This window comes from Apiospora hydei (assembly GCF_038363865.1).
Source record: "Apiospora hydei strain CBS 114990 chromosome Unknown utg000004l_segment0_segment0, whole genome shotgun sequence".
Taxonomy (NCBI): domain Eukaryota; kingdom Fungi; phylum Ascomycota; class Sordariomycetes; order Amphisphaeriales; family Apiosporaceae; genus Apiospora; species Apiospora hydei.
The window spans coordinates 944,907-967,044 of NW_027117363.1; the positions used below are offsets into that span (position 1 = coordinate 944,907).

Below are 22,138 nucleotides of genomic sequence, written 5' to 3' on the forward strand. Positions count from 1 at the left end.
CAGGGAAATCTTCATTCAAAAGTCGATTTTAGAGCGGTGACAGATATCATTGAACTCCTATTCAGTGTAAATGGCCAGGGCAGTCAGCTAGAGCCTGACGAGAGATATCTCACCGCACTTCAGTATAGGGGCTCTATCAGTGGTCGTCATCTTGGAACATGATGGAAACTGGGCTTAACTTTCAAGACCGGCGCGAGAAAAAGAAACGAAATTCGATGTATCTGATATGGGGAGAGAACTCCACTGCGACATGGGGACAAGCAAAATTCCCAGGTGCGGGGTTTCTCCTCGATCGCACCGCCATGGCCATCTTGTCTTGCTGTACTTCAGTTATAACAAGCTTCCTGCGTCCCATCCAACACCAAAAGCAGTCTTGAGCGAACTCGTTATTGAACGGAACATTATATTCCAGAATGACTCATACCCTGCAGAAGAAGCAGGACCCGTCCCAAGCGCCCTCGCGGAAGTTGCATCTGGAGGGTTTGGCCGTCGAGCTCCTGGTCGCCATCATGTCCGCCTCGGGCTCGACGAGCGACCTACACTCGCTCATCCGCGCCTCCCCGTCCTCTACCGCGCCTTCAGGTCGGCCAAGCGGATCGTCTTACTCAACATACTAATCCGGGACCTGGGCCCCGCCACGCTGCAGGACGGCATAGCCGCCGCCCTCGCCGCCCGCTACAGCCTCCGCAACCTCCTCGGAGCCGGGCTGCTGGCCAAAAACACGCGGGACAACTACCCCCGGATCCGCGCGACCGCCCAGTGGTACGTGGCGCTGCGTCGCAGCAGCAGCGAGCCGCCAGTCCTGCCGCCGGTCCTGCCGCCGCAGCTGCCGCAGCTGCCCCGGCTGGCCAGAAAGAAGCTCCACCGGCTCGTCCGCGCGCACCGCGACGTGCAGTTCCTGATCGGCCGGTTCGAGGCGTCCCGGCTGCCCGAGCTGCGCACGATCCATCCGGACGCGGCGTACCCGTTAACCAGCAGCGAGCGCCGCCGCCTCGCGCCGGCCCTCTTCCGTCACCAGTTCCTGATGCGGATCAATTGCGGGACGGACGATAGTCATGGTGCGGTGTACAGGCAGTTCCCCAAGCTTTTCGTCCCCTGGGAGACTCACCAGCTGGCCGATGCCCATCGCTTCGTGCTTGGCATGATAGACCAGGCATTTTCCAATACTACCCCTGGCCAAAGTCAGCCGGCAGACCGGCCAGTGACAGGGCGAGTTTCATTGGAGGCGGAAATAGGAGAAATAGCTTGCGACCTCAGCGCTATTCGTAGAAAGATCAAAGCAGGCCCGGAGCCGGGTGTCTCTGGGACTCCGAGGCGGGGACGGTGGATTCTGCAGTATACTTTCTTGATGGGCGGTCCGTTGCCCCGGATGGAACGCTCCAACCCGACGCTCCGCCAACTTCGCGATGAACTCTACCAGCGCGAAGACGCCCTACCTTCCTGAGAGTTCGACGCCGACGACGGTGAGGTTTCCCCTCCGTTCGGTTGGGTGGACGGCCTAGGCGGCGTCGACTGCCAGCGCTGGGGCAACCAGCTCGACCGGGAGGTGCTGCCGCCGGGCCAGCAGGGGAGCTCACCAGCGACCAGATCCGTTGGATGCATAATATCCTGCGGCGATGGCACTGGCTGGGCTTTGCCTTCTTTGACCGGGCGCGCGTGGAGGTCCTCAAGACGCAGTTTCCGGCAATATATTCTACGGGATGACTCAACCGTCCACCACCGTCGGAGGAGTGCAGAGCCAGCGAGGGAGTTCAAGTTAGATTTTGGGCCAGCGTGAAAGTTCTCGAGAGACGTTTGTGAGGGGTTATGGGAATCGATCGGCACTATTGCTTTAATAGTTTCTTCATCTTCTCCCTGTATCACTGGGCAGCCCGGCAAAAGCAAAAGGCTCACAGAGCATGTTATTAGATATCATGATGTTAACAGGCACCTGCCCATGTGTTTAACAAAACGCCCAGCGAGGAGCCTCAGCGAAAACCCTTTTCTCTGTAGACTCGATAAACCCATAGAACGCCATATCCTTTTCATCCCATGAGCCCAGACCCCTGTAATGTTACAAGTTGACACCGTCAACCGTGCCGTCATCCCATACCAGACCCGCTACAAATACAATCCTCATAAAGTCACATAATTATCCCACACGACCTAAAGGAGCCACCGAGGGTCGCCCCGACCCTATCGATGTCGGATTCCGCCTACTTGGCGCCGTAAGGGGTTGCGGTATATCGCTCCACGCCTCTTGCGCCTGCTGTGTCGCATGCCCCCACCGCCTACTTGCCCCGCATTGCTCGTGAGCGAGACCTCCTCGTCTTCGTCGTCACCGTACCCGAAGCGCGTCCGGCCCAGCCCCGGTATCGTGCTCGCCAAAGACGGCCGCCGAGAGGCGCGGAGGCTCGCGTTATTGCTGCTGTTGTTGGTTTGGCAGGACTCAACGTTCCGGTCCTGGCTCATCGTACGGTGATGCGGCAGCCCGAGCGACAACTTGCTGTCGTCGTAGCTCGGCGGTGGGGCCCTGTCGGACACGCGCGCGGGACGCTTGGGCACAACGCCGGCACCCGCTTCCACCCAGGCCTGGCTCCCGGTGCTGTTGTTCCTGCTGTGGTTGCTGGCGGCGCCGGCCGCCATTTCGATATCCTTGGCGCCGCCGTATTGGGGCCCGTTCCGGTAGTTGTTGTAGGTGTAGCGCTGCCGCCGCTGCGTCTGCGTCTGCGAGGACAGGCCGTACGCGTCGTCGTCCTCGAGGTCGTTGTCGGGCTGGCCGCGCGCGAGGCGCGTGATGAGGCTCGCCATGGCCATCTCGATGTGCAGCTTCACCAGGTAGGCGCAGGGGTGGAACTGGATGTAGACCATCTCGTTGGGGAGGGAGATGAGGACGACGAGGCCGACCTACTGAAGTGTGAGCAGTTGGTCTGGCAAGGAGGACAGACCTTAAAGGGGAGGTTTGACTTACGTCCATCAACATGGAAATGAACATTATCTGGTTGGTGAACATTACCAGGGGCTTGTACTTGACAAGTCGATGCTGCTTCACCAGCCTTTGCTTCACCACATGAACGAACCACCCGTTCAGAACCACGTCGAGGATGAGAATCAGGACTTTGGTCATGCGATCCCAGACCTTGTTGATCTCCACCAACCTATGTACACATCGTTAAATTATCAAAACCACAGTCGATTTGGAATTGTTTGGTCTGGCCCAACTTACCACCCCAACAGGTTTTCATCGCTGGGCGGGGGTTGCATATCTGAGAGACGAAGAGTTAGCAGCTTCACTGACTGGACTGAGATATGGTGAGAAGGCAAACATACGGGATGGGATCCAGATGACAAAGACGGAGATGTTGATGAGCCCGACGAAGGCGACGGTGCACCACCTGGCCCAGGCGACGGTCTTCTGGGACTCGGCGATGATGCCGATGCGGTTGATGATGATCTGCGGCTGCAGCTGCGTCTCGAAGACCCAGAAGAAGAGCACCATGAAGAGGACGGGCAGCGTCGGCGCGAGGACGCCGTCGAGGAGCAGCCAGCCCAGGACGCCGATCGGGACGTTGGCGACGAGCTCGCCCCAGACCATGTAGATGTACGCGCTCCGCAGCGGGTTCTTGATGCGCCGCGTCTGCTGGATGGCCGCCCAGGCGGTGAACCAGCCGAAGCCGATGGAGAAGCCCGCGAACAGGGCGGCGAGGACGTGGTCGTCGCTGGCGGGCATTGTGTCGGCTTAGTGCGGTGTCCCTGGCTGTGTCATGCAGATGGCCGGAAAGACTGTCTCGAGTACAAAAGAAAGTACTATGCAGTGTCAACGCTCAGTGACTGGTAAAAGAAAGTATTACAGCGAAGTCTATGATTAGTTAAGCACCCAAAGACCCGTTGGGTAATAATATAGAAAGTTTCGAAGTCCGGCGAATGAAGTAAAGAAACGAATCACTGGTATTCCAGACCAGGTTTTGAAGGGTGTGTATATACACCGCTCAGCGACTGAAACAGGTTGATCTCAGATGCCAGAAACAGTGCCATGCAGACGCGCGAACAGCAGAGGCGACGGTCTATTTATCGAGTCTTCTACCAGCCCAGCCCGGCAGCCTAGGTCCCACTGGACGAACGAACTACCGAAACCATATCGTCCGTCCCCTGAGCTAAATCACAAATACAGTAACTTCGTCGCCGATTGAGTTGCAATCGCTACCCTATGATGTCGCCCTCCGTTTACGGCCCGTTACGATATGTTGCCCACCGGTCCAGTGAATGTGGGCAAAAGCAACGTAGATTTGTGGCCCAGGATCGTGTGTTCCTGACCAGAGCGTCTCTTGTTTACGGGGCTTCTGACGGGGCTTCTGTCGGCGTCGCGCAGCCGGGCGTCTTTCCGCCATCGATGCCCCCCACAGTTCGTGGACAGAGTGGTAGTCATCACCGTGGGGGCCCGCCAGGGAACAGGGGTCGTTATCAAGATCTGTGGTATTTCTATGGGGGCGACCCTCCTGAAAGAGAAACTCCAGTCGGGAAATTTCTTTTGCTGCTCTGGGCTTGTGTTTTGGTTTCTGCAAACCTCGAAAGCATGTCTCTCTCTTGTCTTCCTATCGACCGTCGGTCCTTGCTCTTGGTTAGCTGGAAACAACAATATGCCCATCACAACTCAATCACCTTATCATCTTCGCCATTTTTATTGATAAAAGACAGTTGTATGACTCTAGTCTCCAATTGCCAATTCGGCATTCGGAGAGTGGCCCCTGAACGATGAAACGCTGTGTTCCCAATTAGGCAACGCGATCGCTGGCTGGATTTCTGGAAGACCCAGGGTCCTGGAACAAGATCTGTCTGCCATGGTTACATTACCGGTCTAAGAAATTTCCTTTGGATGCCACCTTAGCCGTTACGCAAATGTGGCCCCTCGTGGTTCGCAGCGTCGTATGGCCATGTGGCATGTCCAACCACAAGCTTCTGTGTCAAATAAACATGTTTGGAAACCATGTGGTTCCTTGCACAAGAGACCGGGGTCTACCATGATGGTGGTATTTGCGGTCGATTGTTGCCAAAACGAGATCCTAAGTGCGGCATGCCCCTACCGCAGCTGTTTGTCGCATCAAGCCTTCACGTTGTAAGCCTCAGAGCTTACTCATAGGGGTGAGGGTGTTTGCGTCAAACTAAACTTTTACTTCGGAATAGATGTTTCACGCAGTTCTGACAGGCTGCGATGGCGATCGTCTGTCTGAAGACGGACCAGCTCCTAGGGATTCCGCGCCTGTCTGTCGGGTGTCTCGACACAAGAAGGTAGATTACATGGAGTCTGTTCCATTGTGAGTTTTGGCACCACGCGTAAGCTGCTGTTTATCCCCACGGACGGATGCTGAGTTCCGGTTACGACTCAAGCCGCGCCATCAGCTACACTTTGTATGACTCCGTTAGCCACGTGGGGAGGGATCATGGTTCATCCTATATACGACCCTGCGGGGACAGCTGTTCAACGCCCAGCAATCTTCAGGAGATACTAAGTTAGAGGATGCAGTAGGTCAGGCACTAGAGCAATGAGTAGAGCTATCTAGTAGGTAGTTGCTGCCTCAATGCACACTCCCGCCCGCATTGTAGCCACGCTACCAAATGAATTAGAGTATGCATCAACATTTGAAACGGGTTGCGTAGCTTAACGGTACTATGGTCTATTTGGTAAGACCAAACCGAAGCGGTCATTGGAAAAAGATGCGTCTTGCAACAAGTTACGTTAGTTTTGGTGCATAGCCGAAGGCTGATACAGACGTTCTTATCGAATACCAAAAGCGAGATCAAGTCAGATGCCTAAGAGAGGTGAACGCTGGAGACAGACCCAAGGTGCTGCTGGACGATTCGAGAAGTCGGGTTCCTTCCTACTGATAGGGGAAATGTTGGTTGGTTAAAATTGCAGTATGTCTCCCAGTACTGGAAGGACACCAGAGCCATGTCCATCCAGCTCCTTCACCCGAGCAGTTGTCAATGCAAGTAACACATTGGAGGCCTCTTTTAAAACGTTTGTCTTCGTTCAAGTGCTCGAAGGCCAAAGAAACAGCCTCACCAGTAAGAATATGACGTCGTTGCTGATCCGATTAGAGCCTTATCTCGCCCGAATTGGTTTCGACCCCAGGCGCTCAGCCATGGTGGCACATCGTTTCAATAACAGGTTGGGGGTGGGTTGTCCATTAAAAAGTTTGACGGCCAAATCACATACATGGATTCACAGTCGGAGTTGCACAACATAAACGAATCGTAGCTAAACATACGCCGATCACAGCCCACGTCATGCAAGGCTCGGCACATTTTGAGGGCTGCCCACCATTTTGTAGTCTTTGATTTCTGTTAGGCTAATTTGACATTGAGTTAACCCAAGGCTCGGCATCTGGGGATCCTAAAATTCTGCTTTACCGCCTGGGGTTGTACCAACATCAGAGGCTAATACATTATCTGACTCCAACCACCTAAATCTTTCGTTGTGTCTGATAACGTTCAAGGGCTTCACCTAGACTTATCAATCGTGCTGACTCTCCTTCGCATACAGATACACGGCTTCACCCTCTTACATAGGTCGTTCGACAGTTCGAACTATGGCGCATAGCTCACATGAAGGTGACCCCGGTACTATCAGACTATATTCAGAAAACGCACAGCCACTTCTGGAATCTACTCCTAGGCAAAGTTCCCTGTTACAAAAATCGTTCAGTGCAGCCAATCCCACCAACAATGAACATCAAACGAAGCAGAAAGGGAAACTCCACTCGTCATGGCCATTTCTATGGAAGATTGAACTGCTAACCTGGTTCGGCAGCCTCTGCTGCTTTATCGCCATCGTGGTCTTGTTGGCCACCATCAATGATAAGGAGCCTCCGAGCTGGTACTTCGCAGTTACCCCCAACGCCGTCATTCAATTGCTAGCGACGTTCTCCCAAGCACTGCTGATGGCTTCAGTGAGTGCTGGGATTGGACAGATGAAGTGGCTGCGTATGCTTCGAGTGAACCCTATGGGCGACTTTCATCGCCTGGACCAATCTAGCCGAGGGCCTTGGGGCAGCCTACTCCTTTTGCATAGTCGGCGTGGAGGGTATGCGAACATAAGTTGTTTCCAGAACTCCTGTTAGATCCAATTTGCTAACTCTGCCTTCTCTTTCTATCTATCTGATAGACTACTTTCCTCCCTTGGAGCTTTTATTACGATCATGTCATTAGGCATCGCAACATGTTTCCAACAGACTCTAAGGTATCACACAGTATACATAAGTGGTAGTGATGCTTCAGTACCCATCGCGCGGTACATGAACGGTACAGGCGTAGCCAACGTCGAACAGAATCGAGCAATCAGGCTGGACTTCGATTCTCAACTTACGACAGCTCCTACATCGCCTTGTTCAGCCCGCCACAGACTAAATTTACCGCCAAGGCGCGCTGCGGAACAGGCAATTGCACCTGGGAGACTTATGAGACTCTAGCTGTATGCAACACCTGCGAGAATTTATCTTCAGGCCTCAAACGAACCAAGCATGGCGGCATCATCTCTTATACGCTGTCAAATGGTTTTGGGCTTACTGGACATGCATTCAATGCCGTTTTGAATATGACTACGAGCGCCAGTACAAATACCTTTGGGAAAGTCGCGGTCGTGGGTAATCCGGGGCTCGAAGTATTGGAAAACAATTCTTGGGAATCTGTTGCATTTGGCAACAATGGTTCGCAGTTGCTCAGCGTTCTTGCAGTGGGCGCTTCTCCAGGAACTGTGCCTGAACAGTCAGATCACCAGACACTTTCCCCGGATGGCACCGTTTATGCCCCACCGGTCGCTTACGAATGCCTTCTACAGTACTGCATACACCAGATGCGTGCAAACTGGACAAATAACACGTTCCACGAAGAGGTTGTTTCCAGCTGGACAAACCAATCGCAAAAGTGCCCGGATCTATCTTGTCGTTCACCTTTCATCTTTACGTCCCGCAAGACAGACACCACTTTCTACATTCGTGGGGAGGTAGTAGCATCAACAGCATCCTGGCTTTCTGAGTTTCTCAATGGAAATGTAACGGATTATTCCTACCGATATGGAGGCGCCTCCTTTTCGTCCGAATTTTCCGGTGCTATCTGGAGGGCTATGAATAACTCGGCCACTGGCTTTACGGATCTCATGGGCAATCTAGCCGACCGCCTTTCTCTCAGCCTTCGAGAGATACCATCCCAGCCCCGTGCTGTAGGCCAGTCCTTCACCGCCTCGTACGTTGCCTTCGTGAGGTGGGCGTGGCTCACTCTTCCGGTCTTCGAACTCGGAGCCAGCCTCTTGTTTCTGTTCATCACCATGATGGAGACGAAAAGGAAGGGCGTGGCGCCCTGGAGGAATGATATACTGGCCGCTTTCTTCCACGGCTTCGACCAACGGCCTGTGGGTCGGGGCGGTGGGCATAGCCTATGGGGAGAAGACCGTCAATTGCTGGCTGAGTTCCACCAGGATGACGAGACCGGGGGACGACTGGTCGTTTCGGGTCGACAGGAGTAAAATATGCGAGGATATTTGTCCACTCTCAACCGACTTCACTTGGAACTGAGAGGGTCCTATGAGCCACAAAATGAGCAGTGAGGAAGCAAATAGACCAAGATCGCTTTCACCCTAATGAGTGGACTCAACAATGTTTGAGCTCGAAGGCCAGATACACCCTACTATTACACCTGGCGGACCGACAAGAAATTTATGTGCCCACCCACGGGAGTAGCCCCCGGTAGATTCGTGACTTGTGACCAGGTACACGGTCTTGACTGGCATGTATGAATGTATGTGCCACATCAGTATCTTAACACCGAAAGGTGGTATACTAGGCTATAAAAGGGGTGCCCCCTGGGGGCGTACACTTAAAGGGGTGACTCGAACTGGCATCTAGCGGGGGTTTCCGCCCTGGACCTTATCTAAAAGGAAAACGCAGGGCTTGTCTACGAAGCCTCGCCTTGGCATATACATGTGATGGTCCATGGGGAGACGATTTGATAAAGGTGAATTATTGGACGAAATGCTCGGCTTTATCGGAAATGGGGGGACTTCCGACATGGGATGAAGCCGAGGCCCCTCATAGACCTCCCAGCAACCGACGAGATCTGGACCGTGGTCTACACATTATCAGCAACCATAAGACAGTTAGCATCACTGACTTGCGATATCATGCTTCGAAGCGGCAGCGGGGAAAGTAAGCATAGGCGGGGTTTGCTAGTGTTCCGAGAAGTTATCTAGACTAAGAGAGGGTCCAAAAGTGAGGCCCAGACCAGCTGAGACTTCTGTCTAGCAAGGCCGTGTTCGGATCGTTTTTCCTTTCAGCTAGTGTTAGCTGCCGAACACAACGTTCCTAAGCCCTCCAATGGTATCGCCGCGGCTCAACGGACGTTAGAAGCGCGGATGGGGCCGCGCTGGTCCAGACTGCTCGGCGATAAGATGGCCGGCCGCGTGATTGGCGGCGTGTGGGAGGGGTTCTCGCATCGCCGCGCACGCTCCGTCATGCCGTCTGTTATCCGTCCGCCGGAAGAATTCTCGTCTTGAAGTGCATCTGATAATCTGGACTGGCAGGCAGAAGTCTTTGTGACGTCGATGAGGACGTCAACTGAGCTGATAGAAAAGCCGAGGCCCCAGGCCCCCTCATAGGCGAGCTGAAGGTGAAAGGGGGCCGAGCGCCGGAGTATAAAACGAGCTGGGCTGTGAAAGATCCGAACTCTGGCCTCAACTCGGGATCAGATTTCTCGGATAAGCTTAGCGCGTGGTGGCTATTCTCGTATCTGTCACCCCCTGGTGGCTTAGGAAAAAAGTCTAAATCCCGAATTCGTCCCTTTGAGCGCTCAACTCGGCTTATGACGTCCCTATTGGGGGCGATGCGATGCTCTCGAGAAGACAGGACTCAACTGATGTCTGACGTACGTCCAGACCATTAAGCTCTGCAGTGGCTATGATGCAATGGCAGTCTCTCGACCTCTTTCCCTTTTACGAATGCGGGCTTGGTTACGAAAGAGGGGTCCTGTGAGGATGCAAGCAGACGAAGACACATCTTCGAGACCGGGCTTCAAGCTCACCAGACCTCTAAGCCTTGGCATATGTGACGGAGGTCTTTGGTTCAGATGCCGAGCTCGTGCTTCTCCTAACAGGAAGAGAGCCAGCCAATTTGGATACTTAAGGGGCTTCAACACCCCTTCTTCTTTGGTCCTATTCATCACTTCATCATCATCATCATCAAAGCATCTTACAACAGCCCATCAGACCTTTACCACTTACACTACCTACCAAACATAACTTACAAAATCTCATAAACAAATTTCTTCCAACATGATGAACAAGAAGCTCATCGCTGCTCTCCTCCTGGCCACCAACCTCGGCGCTCTCGCAGTGCCGGTGGCTGTCGGAAACACCGAAGCCCTGATTCAGGACGGCAACCAGCCACTTGAACGAGACGAGGGCGCTTTGGCCAATGCTCCCCCCCATCCAAGCGTTCCAAGAAGACGATGCCATCGTTCAAGAGAACGAGGCACGAGGAGAAGAAGCCGTGGCAGGAGAGAACAAGGAAGCAGGAGAGATGAACGCGGCAGGATTTGGCAAGTGTAAGTGGGAGCATGTGTGCCCCTCAGAGCATCCTCCTATCCCTCACCCGCATCTCACTTCGATTGAACTCTACTTTGTTGGATTCGACAGCTGACACATAGCCACAATAGGGGGTGGAAAGGGCGGAGGCTACGGTGGCGGTTACGGCGGTGGCAAGGGCGGAGGTTACGGCGGTGGTTACAAGGGTGGCAAGGGTGGAGGTTACGGTCATGGCGGAGGCTACGGCGGCGGAAAGGGTGGAGGCTACGGTGGTGGTGGTTACGGAGGTGGTAAGGGCGGAGGCTACGGTGGTGGAAAGGGTGGAGGCTGGCACCACTAAAGGTAACAGCTGTACTTGCAGTGGAGTTGGTTGTTGACGGGCCTGTACGAGAAGGGAGCGAGTTCCAGTAATTCTTGAGTTTGAGAAGACAGATTGTATAATTATCGTTGATTCACTTTGGGTAGTCTTCTCTGTTTCTGATTCAGGTTGCTCTTCTAATTGTTATCAATAACATTATCAAAGCTTGCAATTCTTGAGCTCGTCTACTCTTTGCCCTTCGAAACTTAGTCAGCATCGTTAAGCCGCATTGGAGTGTGAATATGACTGGCTTGAAGCTGATGGCGCTGTTCCTAGCACAATACACCTATTTTAATGAGACATCGGGTCCTTTCCGTGTAACCGTAATCGCAAATTCTGCACTTGCATGAGTGTATCCCGTTGAGGGAGTGAGGGCTGGTGTTTGGGGCGCCTGACGAGCAACTATCAGAGTACTCCCAAACTTGTTATAGCTAAGAGACAGAACTGTACTTCCAGCATGAACGCGACTCTGCTCTACCAAATCTGGCGGGCCGACACGAAATCTCTACGCGCCAAGGGAATTGTTTCCAGCATCTGCCTTTAGCCTGTGACCAAGTACACGAGACGTGCTAACACACCTGGTCGAGACAAGTTCATTCTGTTCACAAGTATCTCTATTCGTTATGCGCTCGCCGAGCGAACCTGCATGACATCACGAAGTCCGTCGGCACAACCCGTAGGAAGGACTTCAGATTCAATCATAAAACAAGCCACCACGTCGCCCATTATACTCGATTCGGATATATTACGCTTCGTGCTAGCATCAGTGTCCGAAAACCCTGACCGCATTGGAAAACATTACAGAATGGGTGCGCAGTGCCGGGAGTTATCGGGCCAGCGGCCCGGACTCCTACTCGAAATCACGCCACTGCTTCTCATAACTGGAATGAGGAGGGCTTCAAGGTTTCAAGGACTTGGAGATGCAACTGGATCTCTAGACAGCCACCAGGAAGAGAGGAATGGTGGCCTTGGCAGATGATTGATGGATAATTATAGGACATGCATTATCGGCAAAGTTTATCGATAGCCATGTAGCTCAGTCGGGAATCCCGGGGTCTCGGGTCCTTCGGGAAGGGGAGGCACGACATAGGATGATGGAAGTTGCCTTAAGTTCTCCAGTATTCCTAGTGGCAGTCTGGACCGTACTCGACGACTGGTATCACTATCGTTGGCAAAGCCCGTTTTTGGTGACAGCAAGTGTGGAAAGCTACGTTGGTGAAGAGGGTGGGAAATTCACCTTGGCGCTATATCTACAGTTGGTCACCGATATGAAAACCAAAACATCGAACGTGTAAAGATGTGTGTAGAGAAGATGTGCGTCATGTCTTCGTTGACATATCTTGATAAACTTAACGAGCCTCCCGACTGGAGATGCTATCCACGGCAGGACATGCTTATCTGAAACCACCGGAGGAAATGTGCATTATTGCCGTTAAGCTTCAACTGTTCCTACTTGAATGACGTCAAGTTCCTGCAGCCGGGCAGGTACCCGCAGGCTTGTCTGATGGCTTGACCCATAGCGCGTTCAGAATCTGCATTGGCTTCAACTCTATAATCAGATCATAGCTTATCCGAGTAGGCGATCGGGTGGTTAGTTGCATTTGCCAGCATCCTGGAGACTAGTATGGAGTTTAAGTTAATTGTTATCCGTGAGAAAATTGGAGCTTGTGTGTTTTTTGCATAACCTCAATAAAAGTCAAGATTCAGTCCTATCCATCGTGTGGTGCGGCGTGGTCTCGCAACTATACCTTCAAATTGGGATCTGAAGAGTCTAGATCATGAATGCCTGTGTCTGTCTGCGTCATCGTGTAATTACCCGTCCATCCTCTCACAACTGCAAGTCGATCCACCACAGGGAATCTTGTGAAGTCGGGATCGACGCGCAAGTGTCTTCACCGAGGAACAACGGAGATTGGCGGGCTTCATGATAACGAGCATCGAGTGTAGCATGGTCTTGGAATCTACGAAACGATGGATGTCATAGAATCTCCGGTTTGGAACCCCCAACATGCGAGAGGAAAAGACCGAGCTGTATTGGCTATAAAAGGAGTCTGAAATTTCCACGGTCTCAGGCTGTTCCTTTCTCTCCCCAGTATCTCATATTCATTAATACAGATCATAAAACATACACATATTCCAACGGCCCAAGCTTCATTTCTTGAACCATCACCCAAGATGAACAAGTTCCTCCTCGCCGCTCTTCTCCTGTCTGTCAACGCCCAAGCTCTCGCCGTGCCGGCCGCGGACAATGACGCCCTGATCCAGTATCGCGACGAGCCCATCGCTCAACGCCAGGATAGCGACGGCGGCAACAGTTTCGTCCAGGCTGCTGACCAAGATGCTGCTGTCGTTCAAGATGGCCAGCCGGGACCTGGACCCGCCAGTCAGTTTTGCCCATCCATCTCTTCATTTCTGATCATCCGAAACGGCCTTCTAAACTAGACCCGTTTGGCACGACTAATCGTTTCGTGATTATGGTTATTTACTGACATGCAATGTGTTACAGAGGACGGCAAAGATGGCAAGGGTGGCGGCACCGGTCAGACCGGCGGCAACCATGGAGGCGGCAACCGCGGCCACGACGGCAATCGTGGTCAGGGCAGTGGCAACACTGGCCACGACGGTGGTAAAGGCAACGGTGGTAAAGGCAGCGGTGGTAAAGGCGGCGGCGGTCAAGGAAGCGGCGGTAAAGGCAGCGGCGGCACGGGCAGCGGCGGTGCTGGATACGGCGGCGGTGGTTATGGCGGTGGTAATACTGGAAAGGGTCGCGGTGGCGGCGGTGGTTATGACCATTACTAGAGCCTGTTGGCTGGATACAAAGTTGTAGGCTGAGGAGTATACCGCATCCGGGCCACGTTCCATCGCGGTCAAATCCGTGGGGGGTCATTCATTTATGCAACACAGGGAGGGAGGGAGGCACGGATGCTTCGGATGCGGTTGTTTTCGTGGGTTTCTTATAGTCACTCCTTTAGGCAGCACACTCGTTTTCAAACTACGTATTTCCTATCTTCACCACTTGACCACGGAGCAGGACTGAAACCCTTGGTCTATATTTGTTGACTGGAACCGAGGCATTTCCCCATCGCCTAGGGGGCTGAGCAAAGAGGGGCTGTGCTCTTGTTATACGTACTCCACTTCTGCCTAATCGCAATAAGTCGGTACTTTCTATTGACATATAAACAAATCATTTCATTCCATGCAATCATGTTTCGCCTAGTTCCCTCCATTTTTCGTAACTGCCCGGACCAGCTCCCGCAGAGCTGCCCAAATCAAGGGATGCAGCTCCTAGAACTCCCATGGGATGTCTTCAGACTAGTCATCCGGGCCATGGTCCAAGACCAGGGACGTCAGTCTATGAAATCTCGAGTCTTATGCCGTATGTATATTATATCCTCAGACCATTGTCACTGCTGGAAGATTCGCACGGCAGACGACGGGCTGAACACGGCACCAGCCAAGGATTAACGACATTACTAATGATTCGCAGGAGCATTTGCTAACGAAGTTCTCGACGCCGTGATCAGGACAAGAGCCATCGAAGATATCGTGGAGGCTGATGAGACTGTGTTGGAGAGGTTGCGGCCTCGCTTCGATATCATTGCGCGCTATCTGCATCATCGAGTCCTCACGGATAGACGCGACGACAGCCATCCGTGGATTCTTACCATCCGCGAAACCAGCGAGGTACTCGCAAGACACATGGCGCCTCTAGGGGATCATGTGCCGTTGGACAGGATAGAAGCCAGCGCCTGTCTTTGTTTGGCGGTCAATGCGGGCGATGGGGTATTCAAGGGCCTCTTACAACTAAAGGACCACGACCGGTCGTATGCAAAGGAGCATTTGCAAGGAGGCACTGCGGAGAACTGTCTTGCTGTAGCCTCATGGATGGGAAATTTCGCACTGGTGCAGTCCCTTCTCGACCAGAATCCCACAAACTCTGGCGCCCAAACCGACCCCGATCCGCTCTACCTCTTCGGCAGACCGTCGTGGGCGGCCGCCGTGAACGGGAACGTGGATCTCTTCGAGTTCTTCCTGAAGCGAGGCTCGAAACCCTTCGAGCCCACCTTTAAATGGAACCGCCGACTGATACTCGGAGACACCCCCTCGGCGCCGCAGCCTACATGGGTCACGACAGCATCGTCCGCTTAATCCTTCAAATGGCCCACCCCGAGGTGGAACGGGAGGTGTCCAAAGCCATCAACTACGCCGCGTACGCGAACCAGCCCCAAACGCTCCGGACGCTCCTGGGACACTACAAGCAAACCCACACGAAGCAAGAGTTCCTCGAGCAACTCGACTTCACCCTCGTCCTCTACAGCTGCAAGCGCGGCGCCCCGGACACGACGCACGTGCTGCTCGAGTACGGCGCGCACCCCAACGAGACGGACAACAAGCCGCGGTCGTGCCTGCAGCTCGCGGCGAGGTCCGGGGATGCCGCGACCGTCAAGGCGTTGCTGGACGCCGGGGCCCATCTGGGGGCGCCCCAGTATAAGCAGCACCGTACCCGACCTGAGCACGACGGTTATAGGAGGGGGTTATGGCGCCGAGGAATCGGCGAGCTGATGCCCTGGAGGAGGCTCGGAGGAGGAACTATCCGGACATTGTTCGGCTTCTGAAAGAAAGGAAACGGGAGATTGAACAGAGTCAAGAGGAAGGGAGCTCTTCATTACCCTGGCCCTTAACGGTGACTGAGAAGAAGTGGCGTAGTCGGATGACCCAGGGAGATGATGGTGTATAGGCTGATGTCCAATTATTGGCCGTAAGCCACTATTAAGCACGCAACTTGATGTGCAATTGGTGGTGACTCGAACTGTGTGCGACGGAAACTGGCTGCTTGTTACTGGCTGCTTGTTACTGGCAGCTTGTTACTGAAGTTACTGAAGCTGACAAATGTGTAAGTATGCATCTTGTATTCACAGGGTTGGAAATTGCACACTCGGCGATGTCCCCTATAGATCGTCCAATAAGCAACAATCTTCTATCTCTCCAGCTGGAACTGCACCACAAGGGCAAGATGGCCGAGCGGTCTAAGGCGCTACGTTCAGGATATGAATCTCCCGATTGTCTCTCAACATCGTAGTCAGGAAACTGGCGTGGGTTCGAATCCCACTCTTGTCACACTAGTATTCACCGGCTATATTTTCTTTTTTACAATCCATCTGTTCTGTGAGATTGTGGTTATTGCTATTCGCTTTTACGTTGAGAATACCCAGCTTATGGTAAGAATGTTTGGCAGCGAGGGTGACGACCATCACACCTCGACTTTCTTTTATACCCTTTTCCTTTAACGTGGTGACTAACAATGGTTGAAACAACTCGTTGCGTCATGTCTCTGTCTGTTAGTCAAATGAGCAATAATCGTGGTGCCTTTTACAGTCTGTGAGGAAAGTTATAGAATGCGAACGGGTATCTCTTATTTATGTTTCGGCCTCTGGCCAGATGCCTTTGGTTTATCGGCATCCACTGTGTATGTGGTGTTCGTCTGCTCTAAATGAGTCGTCATCATGTCTCATGTCTATCCAGGTATCTTTAGAATTTCATTTTCCCTTCTCTTTACATCTCCTCCTCGTTGTTGCTGTCCGAAGACTCGCTCGCGACGCGACCCTCCTGGCCCTCCTGTCGCAGCATGCCCTTGCCCTTCTTGGCCTTGCCCTTACCGCCCTTGCCGCGCAGGTAGCCGGGCACCTCCTTACGAACCTCGCCGTCCTCCAGGAGGAGGCCGACGTCCTGGCGCCGGCCGACGGCCTTTTCCAGAGGCTCTTGGGCACCTCTTCCGAGGTCACCAGGCCGCCGGTGGAGGTGAACTGCCAGGTGATCTCGGGGGCCTGCTCCATGGCGGTGCGCAGGTGCACCCAGATGCTGACTTCGGCGTCGGAGGTGTTGACGGCCGAGAAGGGGGAGTGGGTGGCTCCATCGGCACGCTTGATGCTGCCGAAGGCGAGGATGAGGGGGTAGGCTTGGTAGGTGGTCTCATAGACGGCGTACTCGGGAAGGTTGTCCGAGTCCTTGGTAAGGGGGTACCCTCAAGGACGGGGGCTTGCAGGCTGGTCCTCTTGCCGTTCTGGCGGACTTGGTAGCTGTCTGCCCGCTTGACATCGGTATCGGGCTTCTGGCGGAGGGTGAAGCGTGCCCTTATGGAGGCAGCAGCTTGCTGGACGCCTTCGAGGTCGACTCGAAGCTCCGTCATGTTGGGGTGTTGAAGCTAAAGCAGTATTGTTAGTGAGAGTCCCTTGTTGATCACCGAAACGAGTTGAGGGTACTTACAAGATCAGCAACAGAGACCCAGCCCTCGGCGTCCGCTATAAGATAGTCGTTGTCCTCATCTGCCGACTCGGCCTCGGTCTCATCGGCCTTGATGGCACGCTTGAGGAGGAAGGAGATGGCCTTGGCGACAGTGACGTCCGAGTCCTCGACGATGCTGTAGCTTCGTCCCTTGGCACTCTTGCCCTTCATGCTCATGCCCCGGCTGCGGCCATGGCGAGGGACGTGCTGGGTCAGAGCACTGGCAGGCAGGATGCCGCCGTTCTGGTTGATGGTGGAAAGAGGGATGAGTACTGCGGCAGCCATTGTGAAATGAAGCTTAGGTACAAGCAAGGTATATAATGAGATACAAGCTTAGAATTAAGATCAGAGGACCTTAGAGAGAGAGAGAGATGTCGAACTGATGTTGGGTTGTTGTGCAAACTGTTAGATGTGATGGACAAGAGAAAGGGAAACTGGGAGGCTGTCTCCTTGCCAACTTATAACCACGGCAGAGGCGGCCTAGAAGCATGGCCTCTGTCAGTCCTGCCACTCCTTCCGAACATGGAAGTAGATCACACATCCAATTGCTGGACGACATCCCGAATTCTGCCATGTCTGTCCAGACCGCTGTCCAGGCGGTCAAGCGGGTACGGCCACTTGGGCATGCAGTGATGGCGCGGAGCTGTGCAGCGTACATGTTGGAGAGAGACCCAGGCTGCCTATCCCGTGCGGGCGGTGGGGACTTTCCCGGATCTGGCGCCGGGGTATATCTAGATGCGGGATTGTGAGTGGCTGCAGGTCTCCACCGCCTCCAGGGCAGCAGCTGGGCAGGCGCATGGCAGCGCATATCGGCTTGTCGAACGCGACACCACAAACCCGATGGCGCCCCACCCGAGGTGTGCGACACAGGCGACTGCTCGCCTTGAAACGAGACCACCTCCAAGCGTCGCCTCAGACACCGCGCCAGACCGCTATCTTGAATCAAGATAGACAGGATAGGCAGGTTATCATTGGGTTCGGGCTGAGATCGCCAGGGTCGTATCGTGTTCTACCGCGAATGGCGCACGTCTTCCAGCCCAACCTTGTTGGTACCTTGGTGGTGTCACCATGGGCGCAGGGGCTTTCTAGCGGTCTGTTCCACCTCTTCTCTTATCAATCTTGGCCCGTAGATCGTATATACTTAGCAGCAGCTGATTGCCTATATGGGCCGAGGGCGTCATTTCCAACAAACAAACCCGCTTGGCTGCCGTGGGAATGGGGACTTGTACCTGTTTCGAAGCGATGTTAGTCCCAGTACGCCTCACGATCGCGCGGGGCACCCTGTCAACTGACGATGCCACGAGGCCCCGCATCGCATCCTGAGTACGTTGGCCAGCTCGCGCGCTCGCGCATCCAACATCTGGAACTCCGTACTCAGTTGATTAACGAGGGGTTCCATGCTCAAACCCGCCGAAGAAGGACATTGAACGATGAGTAACACTTGCCAACATCGCATCATCTTCTTACTCGGTGGAGGGGCTGGGCCCGATGAGTCTTTAGCACCATTGCGCTTCCGGCTATTGTGACTCCTCCATGTTGCTGAACAGGTAACAGGACAGCAAGCGGTAGCGGCAGCTTCAGGAAAAACACTGGAAAGACAGAGCGCCGTAAACATAACAGTAGGCAGGTGGATAGTTCAGCTCTGACATTGGTGAGTCCAGTGTTTGCATCGAGAGAAGGACCGAACCCCCATTACCATGTGACTGGCTTTCGCGGTCAAAGGGAAGATATTGCGATAACCAAGTTGGGCAGCCTTGACGCCTACTACCTGCCCGATGATTGGGAGTGTTTCAAAGTAAACATTGACTTAGATGCCTGCCAGTGGATCGGGTTGCATGTCGAACGTTTGCGTTGCGGAATGTTGACGAATGTGTCAGGTGTTGCTGTCGCAAGCCGCTAGGTATCCTCCGATTTACGGATGTTTGGGCTATCTTATCGCCTAGAAGCTACGCTTACAGTGACTCTGCTTCTGACGCATAGGCCCGACGCAGCTGGCGAGCAGCTGGGCTTACTGGGCTTGTAGGCAGTTACCCCGCCTGTTTCTTTCGGCCCTTTGGTCCTGGGCAGTTTCCCGGAAACTGCGCAGAATTCATCACCACGAACATCTCAGAACAGCAGGGAGACAACCAAGGAAACCTTGCTCTGGACGGCTGCATCCACTTACGTGATCGTGCTTTCAGGGGCCTTGCGTTGGTACCACCTTTTTCACAGAAGTAAGTGAGCACATTGGGCTTCCAAGTTGCTTTTTGAAGAGCCATGCCAGCAAGCAAGACCAGATGAGAGCTGAGCAAATAGTTACGCTACACATCACACAAGATGGCAGCGACTATGAGCCAGCCCACTGGGCCTGTTACGCTTTTCTGTTATAAGGGGGCTCTCAAGATACGTGTGACTCTTGCTGACCCAGACTTCCAGTCTCGTTGACTTGGTTGGCTCTGGCGCGGCCGAGATATACACACAATGCCGGCTATCATGGATGACCCAGAAAGCCCGACCATTCATCGAGTCTCTGGCGCTCTCCCATATCCGGACCCGAGCAATCCCACACTGCCTCCTGACGTCCGGCCTCGTCAAGTGACGCTGCGAGACCGTCAGACTGTGGCTACCATCGTACCGTTTGTGTCCAAAGACCAAGTGCCACAGACTCTGCTCAAGTATCTTTCGGACCAACTTGCCAAGGAGATTGAGGGTGGCGATACCTATCCCATGATCGACCCCATGCCTCTGGAAAAGTTCTCGTCCTATTGGTTCCAAAGCTTTGCGGGCATCATGCTCCTCGGCGACATTAGCAGCCTTGAGGATGTCACCGAAGGGAAAGATTGGTCCAAGGAATGTCTGGGAAGCTTCTACATCAAGCCCAACTATCCTGGGCGGAGCAGTCATGTTTGCAACGCTGGCTTCTTGGTCACAGACGCCTCGCGAAATCGTGGCGTCGGCCGACTGATGGGCGAGAGCTACATTGATTGGGCCCCCAAACTTGGGTACTCCTACTCGGTCTTCAACCTCGTGTATGAGACCAACGTGGCGTCATGCAAGATTTGGGACGCGCTGGGCTTCAAGCGCATAGGCCGTGTCAAGGGCTGCGGCAGGCTCAAGTCCTACCCTGACCGACTGGTGGATGCCATCATCTACGGTCGGGATCTCGTCGGAGACGACGCCGAGGGGCCGGTGAGTGAAGACCGTTTCGACAAGATCAAATTCTACCTCAAGCATGGGCGCTATCCAGACGGGTCTAACCGTGCCGACAAAAGTAGACTGCGTAGTGCCGCGACGCACTATAAACTCCTCGACAACGACGTCCTCATGCTCAAGGGCAAGGAGGTCATCAGCGACCCTGCGCAGCAGATGGACATAGCCAAGCGCATGCACGAAAGTGGGAGCCACTCGGGTATCAACAAGACCACGGCCACCATTGCCGAGCGGTACCACTGGAGTCGCATCAAGGAAACTGTCTCCGATGTAATTAGACTCTGCCCTGAGTGCAAGGAGCTGAGCAAAGTGTCGGCGCCTGCCTCAATCCTAGCGAGGAGGGGGTCCTCAGTACCAGCCTAGATGATCTCAATATGACCCCAGATTCCGTCGCCATCTCACCACTCCCGACGCCGGATGAGACAGTTGGCATTGAGGCCATCGACCAGCACACCATAGCCCCACTTCATACCAATGCAAACCCCTACGCGAATCCTGGTGACATCGCCTCGCTACTGAATCCTGTCCACCCACTGGAAGCTCATAACAGCTCCGTCTTGCAGTCCCACAGTCCGATGCTACAAGACCAGACCCATGACCACATGACCCAAGTCCACCGTGCCACGCAGGCTGCTTCGGCCTTGATTGGGCTGCACGACGATGCCCATGCTCTCTACCAGCCAATAGATCCTCAAATTATATCCCAAGCGCCTCACCAGCAAGCTCATCACCATCACCACTTTCAAGCATTCGAGCCGACGCATATTATCCCGTCACACCAAAGCCCACATGTAGCGCACACCTCACTCTCCGACAGCTCCTACGATCCGCACTTACAAGTACACCACTCCCACCACCATCACCACGAGCAAGAAACAGAGTCCTTTCAAGCTTTACTCGACGACCCGGATCCGTTAGGACCTAGCAGCACGCACCATGGTCATGACGGCGGGGGCCTAGGGGTGCACTCCAATGCCGACGACCAGGACCAGGACCAGGACCAAGCTGCCGTGGACCGCGATTTAGACATGCTGCTGGACCAAGACTCGGACTCCGAACTGGAGGGGCTGGGTTTCAGCAATCTTGGCAGTGCCGGCACGGACAAGCATGGGGCTGCAAGTCCGAAGCGGGATCGGCATGACGCGGGTGAGGCCGATAGGCCGGCAAAGCGGCGGAATTGGGATTCGGTCGTGTTTGACGATGACCCGTGATGCCAGATGGTGATAAGAGAAAGGTGTATTTACTTGCCATCTCCGAATCCATATCTAACTGGCGGGTTGCTCAATCTGCGGGTTGGCATTTTATCACTTGTCGAAGCTAACTGATGCGTACGCAACATGCGCCATTGCTTACCAGTGCGCAGTTCTTTTCCTCCAATGAGTGCGACAAGTGCCCAAATGCGAGCGTTGGTGTTGATTCGATGCTCTTCTTTGTGATATCACGATGTTCTCATCTGATGCTCTAATGTTCGGGGTCCAAACTTAACAGTTGTTCCAAGGCAGGGGTACCCTGAAGCAGGGCTTCGCACACGCACACATGTCGCTGATACAAAAGGTGATAGACAGGCAACTGTTTGCCTATTTCTATCTCTTGCAATTCCTCTTTTGAGCGTCATATGTTCATTTTGTGCAAGCATAGGTCACTGTCGCAATGGCATTGTGCCATTTGCTGGAATGGTTGCTGATGTTGTGAGTCTGGGTTGGGGCGTAGTTGGTGATATCACCTAACGCTCTTGCACCGTAGGGCTGCGGTGCGCTAAA

At 53.8% G+C, this 22,138-nt stretch overlaps 10 protein-coding genes across 10 annotated transcripts; 7 read left to right on the top strand and 3 right to left on the bottom strand.

The window, feature by feature from the left end:
* Positions 1 to 226: 226 nt before the first annotated feature.
* PG997_002817 (uncharacterized protein) lies at positions 227 to 1,444 on the top strand (the record flags this gene model as incomplete). Its single annotated transcript, XM_066807132.1, has 1 exon — positions 227 to 1,444. The coding sequence occupies one exon, from the start codon at positions 227 to 229 to the stop codon at positions 1,442 to 1,444; it is 1,218 nt and encodes a 405-aa protein (XP_066670750.1).
* Positions 1,445 to 2,175: 731 nt separating this feature from the next.
* PG997_002818 (uncharacterized protein) lies at positions 2,176 to 3,709 on the bottom strand (the record flags this gene model as incomplete). The annotated part of the gene is made up of 4 exons (XM_066807133.1): positions 2,176 to 2,886; positions 2,951 to 3,137; positions 3,206 to 3,245; positions 3,310 to 3,709. The coding sequence occupies 4 exons, from the start codon at positions 3,707 to 3,709 to the stop codon at positions 2,176 to 2,178; spliced, it is 1,338 nt and encodes a 445-aa protein (XP_066670751.1).
* A 3,861-nt stretch (positions 3,710 to 7,570) lies between these two features.
* Positions 7,571 to 8,497, top strand: PG997_002819 (uncharacterized protein; the record flags this gene model as incomplete). Its single annotated transcript, XM_066807134.1, has 1 exon — positions 7,571 to 8,497. One exon carries the CDS (start codon positions 7,571 to 7,573, stop codon positions 8,495 to 8,497), a length of 927 nt encoding a protein of 308 aa, XP_066670752.1.
* An 863-nt stretch (positions 8,498 to 9,360) lies between these two features.
* Positions 9,361 to 10,480, bottom strand: PG997_002820 (uncharacterized protein; the record flags this gene model as incomplete). Its single annotated transcript, XM_066807135.1, has 2 exons — positions 9,361 to 9,671; positions 10,270 to 10,480. 2 exons carry the CDS (start codon positions 10,478 to 10,480, stop codon positions 9,361 to 9,363), a joined length of 522 nt encoding a protein of 173 aa, XP_066670753.1.
* PG997_002821 (uncharacterized protein) lies at positions 10,440 to 10,889 on the top strand (the record flags this gene model as incomplete). Its single annotated transcript, XM_066807136.1, has 2 exons — positions 10,440 to 10,569; positions 10,681 to 10,889. The coding sequence occupies 2 exons, from the start codon at positions 10,440 to 10,442 to the stop codon at positions 10,887 to 10,889; spliced, it is 339 nt and encodes a 112-aa protein (XP_066670754.1).
* Positions 10,890 to 13,082: 2,193 nt separating this feature from the next.
* PG997_002822 (uncharacterized protein) lies at positions 13,083 to 13,706 on the top strand (the record flags this gene model as incomplete). The annotated part of the gene is made up of 2 exons (XM_066807137.1): positions 13,083 to 13,290; positions 13,414 to 13,706. The coding sequence occupies 2 exons, from the start codon at positions 13,083 to 13,085 to the stop codon at positions 13,704 to 13,706; spliced, it is 501 nt and encodes a 166-aa protein (XP_066670755.1).
* Positions 13,707 to 14,111: 405 nt separating this feature from the next.
* Positions 14,112 to 15,056, top strand: PG997_002823 (uncharacterized protein; the record flags this gene model as incomplete). The annotated part of the gene is made up of 2 exons (XM_066807138.1): positions 14,112 to 14,283; positions 14,395 to 15,056. The coding sequence occupies 2 exons, from the start codon at positions 14,112 to 14,114 to the stop codon at positions 15,054 to 15,056; spliced, it is 834 nt and encodes a 277-aa protein (XP_066670756.1).
* An 8-nt stretch (positions 15,057 to 15,064) lies between these two features.
* On the top strand, positions 15,065 to 15,523 carry PG997_002824 (uncharacterized protein; the record flags this gene model as incomplete). Its single annotated transcript, XM_066807139.1, has 1 exon — positions 15,065 to 15,523. One exon carries the CDS (start codon positions 15,065 to 15,067, stop codon positions 15,521 to 15,523), a length of 459 nt encoding a protein of 152 aa, XP_066670757.1.
* Positions 15,524 to 16,460: 937 nt separating this feature from the next.
* Positions 16,461 to 17,474, bottom strand: PG997_002825 (uncharacterized protein; the record flags this gene model as incomplete). The annotated part of the gene is given in 4 exon segments (XM_066807140.1): positions 16,461 to 16,664; positions 16,676 to 16,912; positions 16,939 to 17,109; positions 17,172 to 17,474. 4 exon segments carry the CDS (start codon positions 17,472 to 17,474, stop codon positions 16,461 to 16,463), a joined length of 915 nt encoding a protein of 304 aa, XP_066670758.1.
* A 2,175-nt stretch (positions 17,475 to 19,649) lies between these two features.
* On the top strand, positions 19,650 to 21,589 carry PG997_002826 (putative SPT10-transcription regulatory protein; the record flags this gene model as incomplete). The annotated part of the gene is made up of 2 exons (XM_066807141.1): positions 19,650 to 20,689; positions 20,713 to 21,589. 2 exons carry the CDS (start codon positions 19,650 to 19,652, stop codon positions 21,587 to 21,589), a joined length of 1,917 nt encoding a protein of 638 aa, XP_066670759.1.
* Positions 21,590 to 22,138: the final 549 nt, after the last annotated feature.